The sequence below is a fragment of the Ochotona princeps genome, chromosome X (assembly GCF_030435755.1).
Source record: "Ochotona princeps isolate mOchPri1 chromosome X, mOchPri1.hap1, whole genome shotgun sequence".
Lineage (NCBI taxonomy): Eukaryota > Metazoa > Chordata > Mammalia > Lagomorpha > Ochotonidae > Ochotona > Ochotona princeps.
Window position 1 is genome coordinate 97176000 of NC_080865.1, and position 17002 is coordinate 97193001.

The 17002-nt window shown below is 37.5% G+C and overlaps 1 protein-coding gene across 8 annotated transcripts in view; it reads right to left on the bottom strand.

Moving 5' to 3' along the window:
• ATP11C (ATPase phospholipid transporting 11C) overlaps positions 1-17002 on the bottom strand; it is a 167377-nt gene that overhangs the window by 57196 nt on the left and 93179 nt on the right. For all 8 annotated transcript variants that reach the window (XM_058659041.1, XM_058659047.1, XM_058659044.1 and 5 more), the window contains 6 exons: positions 15719-15822; positions 14394-14444; positions 13135-13199; positions 12736-12817; positions 5488-5638; positions 4724-4921 (listed from right to left, as the gene is read on the bottom strand). In XM_058659041.1, coding sequence (XP_058515024.1) covers positions 4724-4921; positions 5488-5638; positions 12736-12817; positions 13135-13199; positions 14394-14444; positions 15719-15822 — 651 coding nt within the window. The remainder of the gene's footprint in view (positions 1-4723; positions 4922-5487; positions 5639-12735; positions 12818-13134; positions 13200-14393; positions 14445-15718; positions 15823-17002) is intronic.

The following is a 17002-nucleotide window of genomic DNA, read 5'->3' on the forward strand; positions in this document are numbered from 1 at the left end:
TGTATTCCAAGCTTCAATGTTCTGATTCAGTAGATCTGGATAGGGCTGGATAATTAATATATTTTTTTAAAGATTCATTTTTACTGGAAAAGGCAGATATACAGAGAAGAGACAGAGAGGAAGGTCTTCCATCTGCTGTTTCACTCCCCAAGTGACTGCAACTGCCCGAGCTGAGCTGATTCAAAGCAAGGAGCCCAGAGCCTCTTCCAGGTCTCCTACACAAGTGGAGGGTCCCAAGGCTTTAGCCAGTCCTTGATTGCTTTCCCAGGCCACAAGCAGGGAGCTGGATGGGAAGCCGGGCTGCCGGGATTAGAACTGGTGCCCATACGGGATCCCAGCACGTACAAGAGGACTTTAGCTGATAGGCTATCACGGTGGGTCCAATAATTTATACTTTTAAGTTCTCATGTGATGCTGAAATCTGCCGATCCAAGAAACATACTCACAAAACCTGTTATCTAATATAAATCATATACTCAGGAAAATGAGAGAGGGGATCAGCTGTCACTATATTACAAACTATTCTGATATTTAAAAGACAGAAAGGGATACAAGATGTTACTACTTGACTCTAATTCTCTGATTCTTCTTTAGTTACAGAATTCAGCTTGCCTGAAAAAGAATCTGAGGTGTCTTGTGGTTGGGGCCCCTAGATAGCTTTGGATAGTGGCTGGTGACTAGATCAAGCATGGTTGTAAGACTGGGACAGGAGTGTGTATTTGGCCTAGTAATTGAGACAATGCTATGGAGTCCTGTACCCAATACTGAAGTGCTAGGGTTCAAATTTTAGTTGTGCCTCCAATTTCCCCTTTTTGTTAATTTATATCCCATGAGGCAGCAGATGATGGGTCTCGGCCATACAAGGTGGAGTAAAAAAATTATGGTTTAGAAGCTAACATATGCTATATAAATATTGACTGTTAAGTTTAGTGAGATAGCCTAGTGGCTAAATTGTCACCTTGCATGTGCCAGGACCCCATATGGGTTCCGGTTCATGAACCACCTGCTCTACTTCCCTTCGAGTTCCCTGCTTGTAGCCTGGAAAAGCAGTCGAGGATAGGGATAAAGCTTTGGGCCCCTGTACCCACATGGGAGACCCAGAAGGAACTCCTGCTTCTTGGCTTCAGATCAGTTCAGCTGCAGTCGTTGTTGCCACTTGGGGAGTGACCCAATGGATGAAGATGTTTCTGTCTCTCCTGCTCTCTGTAAATCTGCCTTTCCAATAAAAAAAATAACCAAATCTTAAAAGCAAAGATATTGTGAAATGAGTCAATCAAAAAAGAACAAATACCATATGTTCTCTCTAATATAAGGAAACTACCATGGAAGGTGTAACTTCAATGACCCAATCCATACTATTTTTTTTTTTTTGGCTGCATCCCACATGTTTTGATGTTTGTGATTTCAGTGTCATTTATTCTAAATACTTTCTTATCTCTTGTCGAATTCATCACTGGCTCATGCATTACACGGTGAAAGAGACTTTTATGTTTCCATTTTGTCACCCATGTGTTGGTTACTCAGTGGCGTGTTTTTTTTTTCCCCATGGTGCTGTAATTTGTTGTTGTTGTTGCTATTGTTCTAATTCATACCAGTTGTTGAACTTGTTTCATGGCTTCTCATCTATGGAAATGTATTGTGATACTGGGGTCTACCATATCCAGATGTGGGGGTACAATGCAACATGCATTCCTGCTTCCAAACAAAAGATGGATTCCCAATGAAACTGTTGGAAATGTGTAAACAATGGGATGCTGGACTGTCTGACACTGTACTAGCAATGTTGGGACAAACTTAAATAAGAGACTGATGGAATTATGACTCCTTATGAAGGTCTATACTATTGCAGCAACGTGGGGAAAACCTGTCGGGGGTGGGAATTTGAGGGGGAATCCCAAATAAAATAAAAATTAAAAAAAAGGGGCTCGGCAGTGTGGCCTAGTGGCTAAGGTCCTCGCCTTGATCCCATATAGCCGCTGGTTCTAATCCCGGCAGCTCCACTTCCTCTCTGTCTCTCCTCCTCTCAGTATATCTGACTTTGTAATAAAAATAAAATAAATCTTTAAAAAAAATTTTAAAAAAAGGTATTGACTGCTGTTGGTCTGATCAAAATCACCAAGTATTGGACTCATTCCATTGACTATATTTCCTAACTATTCTGATGAAATATAATCACATCACTATAATTAAGTTTGATGTGCACATTTTCCAAACTAGTGATGAATAATTTCAGGGTTTTTTTTTTGATTACTTGATAATAATCTAAGTGGCTATAACACACCCCAGGTACACAAAAGTATAAATAATACATTGACTAAATTATTGGACTCAGAGCATATACTTAGAGCCACATAATTAGGCATAGGCACAGACCAGGAGGCTAGGGCAATTATGTTTTTTTTTAAGTGGATTAAGATCATTTTGTTGTCTAAAAGATTATTAGATCATAAGTGACCCCATTACTTTCCAACTGAGCTAAGAAGGTTTCTTCTTATTGTTTCTAATCAAACGCTGTTTTGAACATAAGTAAAAACAACTGGGTCACTTTTAAAGAAGTTAAGTACCCTCATCAAACTAAGTTAACATAATCAAAAAGAAAAGTTAAAAAAATAAGAAGCTAAGCAAAGGTTTGCATTGGTATTGGTGGGAATGAAGCAGAACTGCCTCTAGTATGCATCTTAAATTATGACTCATCAAAGAAGAAACTGACTATATATGATCTTATATGTACAGAACCACTGGAAAATGATCAAATAACTATTTGCAAGATTTACATTTTCATCCAGGTAGTTTATACACATACCAGTTGCTGATGATGGCAAGTTTTTTACGTGCTGTATTAAAAGAAATGGTAGTATGGTTATCATTTTAGCACAGATAGGTAAAACACAAACTCTATTGAGGTAGAGATCTGAAAGAAATAACTGCCTAATATGGAGCCTTGCTTGAACATCCTGCCTATCTCAGAGCAGCCCTAAGAGCCACATACAGAATGATGCCTATTGTATCTGCAGTAGCATTTGAGGCTAACTGCAGACTAGCATGTGTACACGGGAGATGGTGTTAATCCACTTAGCTAGGCACTGAAACGAGAAGAAGCAAATTCACTCAGCCCCCGGACTGAGTCACAAAATCAGCTCTTGGGGAAACATTCACCAGCCGTGGCTCACATGATCCATTTTTTCCTAATGTAAAAACTGCACAACTATGCCTTTAATAGGTCCAAAAGTAATTCTCTTAAGACAGCTCTGTCCTTAATCAAAACTTCTGGTTTAAGATGGATAGCATAGGACCCGGCGGCGTGGTCTAGCAGCTAAAGTCCTCGCCTTCAGCGCCCCGGGATCCCATGTGGGCCGGTTCTAATCCCGGCAGCTCCACTTCCCATCCAGCTCCCTGCTTGTGACCTGCGAAAGCAGTCAAGGATGGCCCAAAACTTTGCGACCCTGCACCTGTCTGGGAGACCTGGAGGAGGTTCCTGGTTCCCGGCTTTGGATCGGTGTGCACCGGCCGTTGAGGTCACTTGGGGAGTGACTCATTGGACGGAAGATCTTCCTCTGTGTCTCTCCTCCTCTCTGTATATCTGACTTTGTAATAAAATAAAATAAATCTTAAAAAAAAAAAAAAACATTACCTGTGCTAGAAATTAAAAAAAAAAAAGATGGATAGCATAACAGCTCAAGTCAATCTTCCACAAACAATATCTAAGGAAAGGTTCATTTATTTCCTGTCTTATTCTTAGTGCCTTATCTATGTGGGGTGTAAACTTCCTGGTCTAGGACACTGATTAAATCAGGTATAAACAAAGCGGTATCTAAGCAGTGTTTTTACCCTTTCAATTGCAGTTTAAGAGGATATTTTGGTTTATACAAAGGCTTTGTCAAGAGTAGAACCATAGATAAAGGGTGGTGGGAAAGTCTAAAGTCAGGAAGACAGAGTTTTTAGGTACAGATGCAAATAAGCATCATTTGAAACAAGTGCAAGGCACTGTTCCAGCCACAAAGTCCCATTAACTGATTTTCCATCTTCTATAAACACAAATGACATTTCCACAGCATTAAAATTCTAAATATCATGAAAATTAAATGCAAGTTAAAAACATCTCTCAGCTTGTGAAGAGCACTACATGACACAGCAAATTCAGACGAGGATTTTCACAGTACTGACAAGAAAAGTACCTAAGAAGTCATCATTTGGAAGATTACAGCAAGATGGCATTGCTTTTCGAGAAGCACATGCCCTCGCATTTTCCCTTCATTTCAATTCCTGTACTGGAATAATCAGCAGTTTGCTAGGTCTGTATTCCATGTGATTAAGAAGCACACAAAGGAAAATGTCAGTATGACAACTTTGGACAATTTTAGCTTTGGAACAAAGTCATAAATACAATGGCTATATTTCCTATTCTGTATTCTGTCTATAAATGGTTATGGAGGGTGAAAACCACTACATGTTTCCTATTCCAAAGTGATAACTCATAATCTAGTAACATAATTTGCTGAATTTCAAAAAGAATTTGTGTAGTATTCAAATCTAATGCATAAACCACACTTTTCAAAAATGCCATCAAAGGAATTATTGCTAGAACCATGTAAAAACTGGTTACCTTCATTATTACATGTCTACAATTTCTTTCAAATACATTTCCACGAAGAGATAACATAACTGGTAATCTAGACTACAAAAAAGATATTTTCTAATGTCTTAAGTAAAAATATGTACCAACCTGACCAAGTTCTTCATTAAGGTCTGATGTGTTAACCAGGGCTCCCTCATTAATTTCTTCATCATAAAAGTCCTTATCCCACGAGATGAAGAAGGAGCCCAAGAATTTCTGCATTTCTACTGTGACATACATAGAGACAGGAATGATAAAGTTGAATAGAACCATAAATGACAGGAAATCGGTGAACATTTTCAAAACCTAAAATAAAAAAAAGTTCATGCTAATTAGATGAACAGTTCCACAGGATGAGTATAATAAAGAAATAGTTAACATGTTATGTCATTGCTGATAGCACTGTTCATGATTTCCATCATTATAGCCAAAATTATCACGGTATAATTTAAGAGCAACCTTAACTTTATCATTCTTCTGTGAATGTACTTACTATCTTACACATCTTACTTGTTTAAATTGTTTCATCCACTCCTACACATGAATGTGTGACCAGAAGTTATATGTAGGCATTCATTATGTCCTCATCTTGACTATCTCACAAACTCGTATTTTAGTAAGATGCCAAAAATTCTTGCCAAATGGCTTCAAGCTCTTAATTACAAAGCTAAACACAAGCATAGATGCCTGAAGCAAAATAAACAAAAAGAGCTCCAAAACTTCTAAAATATTTAGTGACTTAGGACCACCATACAACCAAAAGAAAACTCAGAAGCTTAGAAAAGGTTGTCATTTCTCCAAGTAGTATCTCAATAAAGGACTGTCTAATTACCAAGTTTCAGAGGCACAATTTTCAGTCAAAAAGAAATTACCTTGAAAGTCTCTCTCTCTTTCTGAGTCTTTTGGTTATACCATGGTTCATCATTGTGTGGAGTACTTTGCCAAACATACTTTAGAGTAGTACATACCGCAGCTTTGGTTAGTAAGATAAATAAATACACAATCAGGAAGGCATTAATGGATCTGAAAAAAGAAGATGATATGCATTTTAAAACTACCTTTGTACTTAAGACATCAACCAGATACAAACGAAAAGGTTGAGCTCTCTAAAGCTTTTCCTGTATGTGACATGCAATCACAACACAGGCTGTTATGTACAATCCTAAGTGATCACAGTTGCAGCATAATTCTCAAGAGGCGAACGGGAAGGTGAATTCTGAACTATTTATTGATCACCAATGTTCGTCAAACTTCAATGGCTGTGTAGCTTAACATACCTTTAGTAAGGTTCAGGTGAAGTAACAAGACACTCAGGCAATTACGTATTCAAAGCGTGTAGCTCTTCTCCATTTCCCTGAATCCTACATGTAGAGGGCAGGGCAGTCAATGTGTAATTCCCTAACTTCCCACAGACTCTTTCTCAGTGTAGTTTAAAAGTGAAGCTGAGGAACTTGACTGGACTGTAAGATGTTGCACTCTATGTTTAGTTTATGCTTTCAAAGAGGGAGTCTCAACTGAACTTGAACTGCGGTTACGCAACAAGGTGGAGGAACCCACCATGGGGGGAGGTTGCGGGGAGAATCCCAGTACCTACGAAACTGTATCACATAATACAATCTAATCAATGAATAAATAAATAAATAAATAAATAAAAGTGGAGTTATGTACTGCATAACTAAGAGATTGGAGGACATAAGTTCATGCTGATACCAGGCAACATTTTTTTCCACATATGTTTATTTCTATTCTCTGCTTTACAATTTTACAGGCATAGAACTTCTTCCCTCTCTCCCCTCCCAGGCTCTTCTCCTCCAGTGCCCCATGGTCCTCTGTGATTTGTAGTAAAATAGTGTATCAGGTATAGTCTTGACTCCAACTTTCTGCTCTTAGCGTGGGTCATGACACTGTTGATATAGGGAAAGGTAGAAAGTTTAATATTTTGTTGTCTAGGTTTAATCTGAAGTTTCATTGGGAGCCTATTTGCATTCAGTAGTAGAGAAGCATTCTGCTAATTTTCTTTATTCTTGGTACTCTGGTCTCCATTACATCCTTTGTAGGATTACAATTGTGTGTATACCTTTATTTTTTGTTTTGTATTTTCAATGGAGGTTTGTTTTATATTACCGTGAACATATGATATTTGTCCTTTTGGGATTGGCTCATTCCACTGATAGTAATGGCCTCTAATTGGGACCAATTGGTTGCAAATGGTAAAAACTCATTCAAAATTTTTAAAAAATTATTTATTTTATGATACATTTCCATAGGCTCTGGAATTTCCCTTTCTTCCTCCTCAAATTCACTCGCCCTATATCATTACAATATTGTAGTCCTTCATAAAGGTTATAAGTCCATCATTCTGTTATTTAAGTGTATCCTGACATTGCAGGTATTGACAATGGCAGAGTCCAGCATCCTAATGTCAAGATATATTTAGGAGAACCAAGATGGCGGAATAGGGTAAGGACACATTTAAACAGATGGAGAAACATCAGCCAGTGTGAAGCAGAGGGGGAGATTCCAGGAAATAGGAGAGGACAGAACGACAGCAGGGGACACCTGGAGACTGACAGACACAGGAAAGCAGTGAAAACAATGGTGTGGTGTTGCAGTGATCAATACTCCAGCAAGCGGTGATGTGATTTGCACCAGCAGCCAGAACTCTACCAGCAACAAGATGGGAAAAGGAGTTCACCGGGGACTCATGAGGTGAACCCAGACAAAGAACTGCTATCCTGATGGTCTGTTTGGCTTGATCAGGACTAGAGACAGAACAGAAAATCCCAGGCAGGCAGTGAGGAAACAGAGTAGATTTCACAGCCCAGTCCGCCCCCTAGAGCTGTAGCGGGACGTATGGACAGTACTACACATGCATTGAGCTGGGAGTGAACTCATTTCTGACTCAGTGAACTGCAACAACGTGGCATCCTACAGGTTCCACCCAAGACAGGTCCAAGTAGCCCTCAGATGTGATGGCCAGCAGATTAATAATTCTAGTAGTGGCACATCACGTGCCATTTTGTATGGTGTGGAAAAACTTCTAAGACTACAGGGACAACAATGAGTTGTACATGCTGCTGAGCTGGGAGCGAATGCACTGAGATCAGGGCATTGCACTGTTCCCACAGGGAAAATAATACAAATTTTGGCATCCTATGGGTCAAGATAGGTCCCTGTGGCCCTGAGACCTAACAGTCAACAGTTCCTGGCAAGATCAGCACCACCAACAATCTAGTTATATAGGATACCTGGTGTTTCCCTAATCTTGGCAACTGCTCTAACAGGAAGTGGGAAAAAGGTTGTACAGACAATGGTGCAGCCTCAGAACAGAATTGCAGAAGGTGGAGAGTGGTAAGCCAGGAGCTAGGGGTATGGAGACCATGGTGGAAGTCTAACATAAGAACGCAGACCTGAAACTTTCTGGAAGCAGTGGCACAAGTGACTGCAAACAATGAGCTGTGTGCTAACCATAATAAGTAAAATCAAATGGTAGACCTGTGAATGACAGTTTAGAAACCTGCCCCAAGGAGAAGAATCTGAAAACCAGAAGTACAATGACCAAAAGCAAATGAGACAGAGGCACAGTGAATAACACGGAAGACTCCCCTGTAAAGGAGCAAAAGCCTTTGCCAACCTCAGAGTTAACTGAGGAAGACATCGAGAAAATGGGGGATACAGAATTCAAAACACTTGTTATAAAGCTTCTTATCAACAACGAAAAGCATGCAATACAGGATTTGAAGAAATTTAAGAAACACTTCACACAGGAAATGAATCAAATGAAAGCTGATATATCAGAAATTAATACAGGCCCGGTGTAATAGCCTAGCAGCTAAAGTCCTCCTCTAGAATGTGCTGGAATCCCATATGGGTGCCAGTTCTAATCCTGGCGGCCACACTTCCCATCCAGCTCTGTGCTTGCAGACTGGGAAAGCAGTCAAGGACAGCCTAAAGCCTTGGGACCCTTCATCTGCATGGGAGATCCAGAAGAAGCTCCTGGCTCCTTGCTTCGGATTGGTTCAGCTCCAGGTGTTGCAGCCACTTGGGGAGTGAACCATTGGACAGAAGACCTTCCTCTCTCTCCTCCTCGGTGCATATCTGCATTTCCAATAAATAAATCTTAGGAAAAAAAAGAAATTAAGGATACAATGGAGCAAATTTATAGTTCAGAGTCTCCAAAATAGAATCAAGGAGGCAGAAAAAAGAATCTCAAAATCAAAAGATATTTCCTGTCACCAGGGAGAAACAAACAGAAAGCTGGAAGCAGAACTGGATCAAGCTAAAAAAAAAAAAAGTATTCAAAAATTGAAAGACACTATCACAAGGCCAAGTATAAGACTTATGGGAGTCTCAGAAGGTGTAGAAAGATAGCTGGGATTAAAGGTGTATTCAATGAGATAGTAAGGGAAAATATCCCTGATTAGAGAAAGAATCGGGAAACAACATCCAGAAGGGGCACAGAACTCCCAACAGGGTGGACCAAAGGCAATCTTCACAATGACACATGATCATCAAGCTCTCTTCAACCGAACATAAGGAAAAGATCCTTAAATGTGCATATGAAAAAAAATCAATTGACATATAAAAGAATGCCAATTAAATTCACAGATTCTCTCTCACAGGAAATTCTATAGGCCAGAAAAGAATAAAACGACATATTCCAGATTCTAAAAGCAAAAAATTGTTGGCTCAGGAGAATGCACCTAGCAAAGCTTTCCTTTGTTTTTGAAAATGAAATAAAATTCTTCCACAGTAAAGAAAAGTTAAAAGAATATGTCTCTTCCAAATCTACCATACAAATAAACCTCAAACATGTTCTCTTGGGGCCTGGAGCAATAGCGCAGCATAATGGTTAAGGTCCTCACCTTGAACATGCCAGGATCCCATATGGGCACCAGTTCTAATCCCGGCAGCTCCACTTCCCATCCAGCTCCCTGCTTGTGGCCTGGGAAAAGCAGTCGAGGATGGCCCAGAGCCTTGGGACCCTGCACCAGTGTGGGAGACCCAGAAAGAAGTTCCTGGCTCCTGGCTTCATATTGGTGCAGCACCGGCCGTTGTGGTCACTTGGGGATTGAATCCTCAGACGGAAGACCTTCCTCTCTGTCTCTCCTCCTCTCTGTACATCTGCCACTTCAATAAAATAAATAAATCTTTTAAAAAATTTGTTAAAAAGATGTTCTCTTGACTTAGAATAGGAATAGTACCCATCTGGGGGGAAGGGGTGGAGGGGGGAAACCCAGTGCCTATAAAACTGTGTCACATAATGCAAGGTAATTGATTAAAAAAAAGAATAAAAAAATGACCTTATCATTTCAAAAAAAAAAAAAAAAAAGGAATAAAGGAATAGCACCCATCAAAACCAAAGGCAGATGAGAAGACTATCCCAGTAAAATAACAGAAGACTAAATCAGTGAACAACCCATTGCTAAAATCACAGGAGCAAATTATTACCCATTCGTAGTAACCCTGAAAGTAAATGACTTAGACTCATCAACCAAACTTCACAGATGAGTAGACTGGGTTACAAAGCAAAACCCAGCTATTTGTCCCCTACAGGAGACATATCTCATCATCAAAGATCAGTGGAAACTGTATCATATGGATTTGTTTTTTTTTTTTTAAATTTAGTTTCATCCCTTCAAAACACTTCCTTCCTCATTAAATTCTTCACTGATTTACAGATCATATGGTAGCATCATTTTCTTCAAGAAGGTTCTTTCATTTTCATTTTTTCAGTGACACGTTAGTCATTCAATAGCATGTTATTTAACTTCATGGTGTTTTTAGTTTCTTCTTTTCTTCCTCTTGTTACGTTTTGTGGCTTTTCATTTAAGGGGATGTATAGCAACAGTGTAATGGAGACTGTGACATCTAGTAGCATGTTATTTAGCTTTGTGGTATTGTAAATTTCTATTTCTCTTCCTGTTGCTGATTTTGTATTAAGGCTTTTCATTTAAAGGGATGTATAGTAACTGTGTAATGTAGCGTGTCATATCCAGACGAGACGATACAATGCAGCATACATCTCTACTTCCAGTTTAAATATGGACTCCCAATGAAACTGTTAACTATATTTGACAATAGGATGCTGGACTCTCTGCCATTGTCCATGTCCGCAATGATGGACATATGACTGTGTATGAAGAACTATACTATAGCAATAAAATGGGAGAACTCAGTGGGAGGGGAAGTAGACTTGGGGAGGGGGTAAGGGAAATCCCAGGGCCTATGGAACTGTATCATAAAATAATAATAAGAAGAAGAAGAAGAAAAAGAAGAAGAAATAATAAAGTTGTTGCCTTGCACACACACATTCCATACGGGCACTGGTTTTAATCACAGCGGCCCTGTGTGGAACTGTATCATAAAATGATAATATAAAAGAAAAAATATCATTATCAAAATAATTTATAGGGTTTACACTGTTTAGACTACTTGGCCTACCTCGGCTTACTTCTATTATCAGTTCTCCAGGGAGTTGGAGGCAATAAAATTACATATTAAACACTCTTTCAGCTGTTTCCTACACATAATCACATGGGAGGATTGGGGAGCATACAGATGAGAGGCCAATGAGCCCTGCAAAATCATTTGATCTGGCCTAGCCCAAGCAAATACAGGCAGAACTTGAAATCCAATAAATCCATAGCAGACTGATTTTTAAGTTGATCATTCTGTATGGCCTGTTAATGATTTTATAAATATCCAAATAGCCCTTGGCAAAAAGACGTCTTCCAAGCCTCCGAAAGCCAATATCAAAGTAACAGAAGAGTACTCTAGTGATTTCAGTGTCTCAAACCCTAGTCAGCTTGACTATTCAATCAAAAATAAGGAAGACCATATTCTATTGCTTCATCTCAGAATATATTTTTAATAAGGTGAGATATGAATAAAGAAAAAACAAATTCCACTGTTTTGCATTAAAGTTAGGAATGTGCATTGCTGATTAGGTGACAATAACGTAGCATTAGCATCAGAGCTCTACTTTACATATGAAGTCATAGCCCAAGTTCTCCCTCTATTAGTACCATTGTTACAGTATCACTGATTTAAGAATTTTTTCTGTTACAGTAGTTTTTTTTTTTTCCCCACAAAATTACTTGCTAGTGCTGTTTGAGAAAATTTCTACTCTCAAGTAATGAAACAGAGAAAGAGAATCACTAAAATTTGGAACTTAAGTCAATGTAATCAGTAATAAATTTCTTTCTAAAATGAAAAAGAAAGATATAGTTAACAGTTTCATTCGAAGTTCAACTTTTATTTGGAAGTAGAGATGCATTACTGCATTGCATCTTCACATTTGGATATGACAGTCTCTATTACACAGTTACTATACAGCCCCTTAAATGAAAAGGTAAAAAACAAAATCAACAGGTAGAAAAATAAAAATTTACCACACTATGAAGTTAAATAACATAGTACTAAATGAGTAATGTGTCACAGAAGAAATGAAAATGAAAATCAAAAACCTTTTTGAAGCAAATATTGCTAATGTATGGTCAACTAGAGACCTTTACACTAAGTGAAATAAGTCAATCCCAAAATGACAAATACCATGTTTTCTCTGATATAAGGCAACATTCAATCAAAATACAAGATCAATAGTCCTTTCAATAGTGGTTTTGCTATAGCTCATAATTTTGATATTTTTTGCTTTTACATTTCTAAAGTTTTTATTCTTATTAATTTCTTTACTGCCTCATAGGTCATATAGGTATTACTTTAATATTTGCCAAGAGGCAACTGCCTGGGTTCAAGTACCATACACAATTATCAAGAGGATCAGAAACTACTAACTCCAGTAATAAAAGGGAGTGAATTTGTAGTTCATATCAATTATGCCTTTTAACAGTTATGTAAGGTTAGCTGAATCACTTGTCATCTAGGAGTTCATTTTGTTATTTGTAGAGTGGAGAAGCTAATACAAATTACAACACAGAAGTTGATCAGAGGATCAAGCAGTACCATATAAGTCACGGAGGATAGTTTTTTGAATATAAACGCTCAAAATGGTAGCTGCTGTTTGTAACTGATACTGTTGTTGTTACGGTTGTTTGGAATTACTCAGGAAGTAACTATTTTAAACAATAACAAATAGAGAAATTGTGGTACACACTAACTTTTCAACAGCAGACCGTTTTTGAGATTTCCCTTGGTAGTTCAAAGCCATTTTGGTTTCCATCCCAGTGTAAACAGCAACTCCTATGGAATAACAAAATACAATGAAAAACTAGATTAAAACTGACCTTGTCAACCAAATTCCCAGTGTTTCTATGATTTTGATTTTAACTCTGAAAGTGAGAACTCGAATCCCTCTTCTACTAAAGCAGTTGACATACCAGTTTTAATATATTTAAATTCTATACAGTATTTCTTATGCTTCATATAAACTCTAAACAATTAGATACAGATTTAAGTTAAGTGGCAGTATCAACCATGTTTGTTTTACATGCAGTGTTTATTTACAGGCTTTGCAAACCATGTTTCTAACAAGTATATCTCAGAAGTATTCAATTCACCATATATCTTCTTGGTATTTTTTAGTGTGGCTCCTTTCAGCAACAGATTTTCAGGACCCAAAGACCTAAATGAAAGATGAAAATAGCTTATCCAAACAAGTCAACAATATCATCTGCTCTGGGATGACACACATACACTTGCAAGGGTTTCAGAACTTATTTTTCTGTTTTTGCCATATGCTATCTCAAGGGCAAGCCGAAAGAAGCCCCTTTCTGAAAGGATCTGAGGGCATTACACAGATGAAAGCATAGCACAAGGGTAGTCAGCAACACATGGAAGTAAATAAATACAGAGGGATCAAAGGGCTATGTGTCATCAAAGGACAAGAACAGCACAGAGCAACACACAGCAAGAAACAGAAACAGAGGGGTGTAAATAGAAGACTAGTAACATAAAAATTCGGAAAACACACTGACATTTTTAAACACAATAAACCTGACTTTTGGGAAACTTGATTTTCGGTATTTATTTTCAACTACTTCCGAAAGAAAGTGAGATTGATTAATTTTTCCAACTGCTGATTCACTCTTCAAATTTGTGCAATAGTCACAGCTATTCAAGGCCAAAGCCAAGAGCACTGAACTCCATCTGGTTTCACATGGGTGGCAGGCGTCCACACACCTGAACCCTCATTTGCTGCCTCAAAGACACACTAGCAGGAAGCTGGATGGGAAGTAGAGGGACCAGGGCTTGAACCAGCGCAACAATATGAGATGCGGGCACCCCCAAAAGATGTCTTAACTCTCTATATCAACAATATCCATCATAACCCTACATTTCTCTGACTTTTTTTTTGAGTGTGGCTATAAAGCCCAAATGAATAAGTTGAGCTAATTAATCAGATGACAGAATATGAACAAATGCATCTTTTCTGCAGATTTCCTTATAACAATTAGCTTTCATTTTGTTTAATTACAACTAATTTCAGTATTATATCCAATGCCTAGTCTCCCAGTGACTCTACTCTATATCAGTGTTCTCCAAATACATTTTCAATATTGTTAACCACTGTGCAATCAACGAAAATGAGAAAACATATCTTAGAATATAAAAAACTATCTGGAGTTCAGCTATTTTGAAATTCTAAGCATTATTTTCAAATGTTCCCACAACATAAAGAGATCCTACCAATCACAAGGTTAATTAGCTATTCACCTTTATATCCCTTTCTATATGAAAGGTATTTGGCTATATTAGTGGGTTTAAAAGAGAAATACATTCCTTCCCAAAGGACAGATTGAAGAAATAACAAACTAACCTGGCAACAGCCTCAAGACTATCACTATAGATATTGATTCGTCCAACAAACCTGTAAAAACAACAGAACAGCATATACATTTTTTAAGTCATGGCAAAACTCATTTACTACAAATATTAGAGTGAATCAAGATACAAATAATACAAATGACAAATTAGACACAGAAGTAACTACAGAATTCTATATTTTTTGGAAAAAAGTTATATTGAACCATACAATATTTTTATACACTTAAAAAATAGTATCATAGATGATTAGAAAATAAACCAAGATGATAAATATCATAAATAGATCTACCCTGAGCTTCTGAGTCGGGTTCCCCCAGTGACACTGACGATGTTACTGGTTCTGGGACTACTTTCTGAACCATGGTGTTAGCCTTAGCCAGTGCATACTGATTGCCATCTTTGAAATGTCTAGCCTCTGTCTTGGAGCTGATGTCAAAACTAAGCTTGACCAAGTTATTTAATATTTACATAATAGCCTGAATGATGGAAAGGAGGGAAGGAATTATTCCTGATGTGGTATGAATATTTCATTTTCATACTACTAGGTGTTGTATAAACCACATCCAACTACTTGATTCTCCATTGTAACCAAAAGCATGCATTAGCAAGGTGGCTGACATAGGCAATAAATGTCATATGTAAGAGCGTAATAGAATACAATTAGCTCACAGGAGGATCAAGCTATTATTTTACTCTCATTGGCATTATGCTCTGACCAACCAAGCTAACCAGTCTCAAAATGTAATGTCATATTTTTGACAATCAACAATGACTGCCGACTAACCAATGTATTCCAGAGTCTAAGCTTGGTAAACAACAACATAAATTTCATTATTTTAATGCTACCTCCACTTATGTAACTGTTATTTAACTGTTTACTAAGTTTAATTGAAGTTAAACCTGTTTACTGTAGAAAAGTAGCAGCCTATTTGTCATTCTCAGTTCATGATGATCACTGCAAGAAAAGATACTGAACATAATAACTGCATACTCACCCTTCCATTCTCTCTTTACTGTTGTATGGCTCATAAAAGGGATTATTTTGTTCTAAGTAAATCTCATTACTGTATCAGATGGCTAAGTTTACAAGCAAAAACAAACAAAAAAAATCAGAGTATGCCTGGTACCACAATGATAGCTAATAAGACTGACTGGATTAATTTCCTTTCTGAGAAAAAGAAACAGTTAATAAAACATGTAAGAATAGACCGGTAAGTGGCAGCAGTTTTTCTGTAACACTGGTTGCAAAAACAAAAACAAAAAAGAAAAGAAGCAAAGCCGACAGAGAGCAGTAAAGTGAAATCATGTGGTTCTTACTTGTAGAGGTCAGGTTGAGGCTGTTCACATTCAATTGCTGCTCGGAGAGTATCAATGGATTCAGCTGTACACAGTGCAATGGTATCCCGTACTGCATAATGTGTCTAGCCGAAAGCAGAAGAAAAAGGAGAAACAAAATGTCTAGTAATCATATGTCCTGCTGGTTTTAATTACGTAGTACATTTTAGCAAGAGGCTTTGGCAGAATTATAGAAATATTCAATGCACATTCCAAAGTTTTATGGTATTCTTCAAGTAAACTACAAATTAGAAAGAAAAACTTGCTTTCAGTGGACTTCAAAAATAATGAAAAAACTAAAAGCTCTTCTTGATTCTGACAGCCAAGGGGATTCCATTTGCAGCACAGATGTAGTTAACTAAAAACCCCATGAAAACTTAACATTTTTTTCCTTATTTATAGCTGTGAGACAATATGTTGCTCACCTTGGTATATGGCAATATAGAGGACATATACATCAAATATAATCCTTCTGATTATAAGCATAAAATTTTAACAATGGCAAAAACTCATTAATAGTTCTATTACAAAACGTATTAATTATCTTGAAAATGTTCAATATGGCGATATTTTGTTTGACTGACAGGGATATGATACATCTTGCGTTAGAGTATTCTACTAACATATATTATACACTTGACTCACCCAGAACTCAAAGGCTCCAGTGAACCCATTTATAAATTAGCACAGAAGGGCTAATACAGATTCAGAGTTCACCACATATGCAGGAGGGAAAACTGTTGCCATAGTTTCTGGGGGAATATATAGAACTTCCTGAACTATATTTAATACTGTCTCCTGATTTATTAAAAACTCCATACTTTGATTCTATCAATGTAATTGGAAAAAAGATACTATTAGAGACTTCCTCTAAACAAATTTGTATCTATTAGGGAATCTTTAGGTGGATTTCTTCTATCTTGATATATCCTAAAATATCACTTCATTTGTGATCAGTTTAAATGCTATTATGAGATCCTTATCATGCTACCATGATATCCCTAAGACACAGAAATTAGTCATCTAATAGGTAGATGGTATTCTTGAAATAAATTACAAATTAGAAATTACATATTTCCATATACTATCTCCTACTTTTAAATTCCAGATGGAATAAACAAGCAGAGAATCCCTACAAGGATCAATCAAGAGCTAAGAACAATCTTTAAAAGCAGCACACAGAGAACACACCTTCATGTTTTTGATAAGAGCCAAGAACTGATTATGCTAGAAAGTATCAGGGAAGTATGTTTTCCCATTTTCATC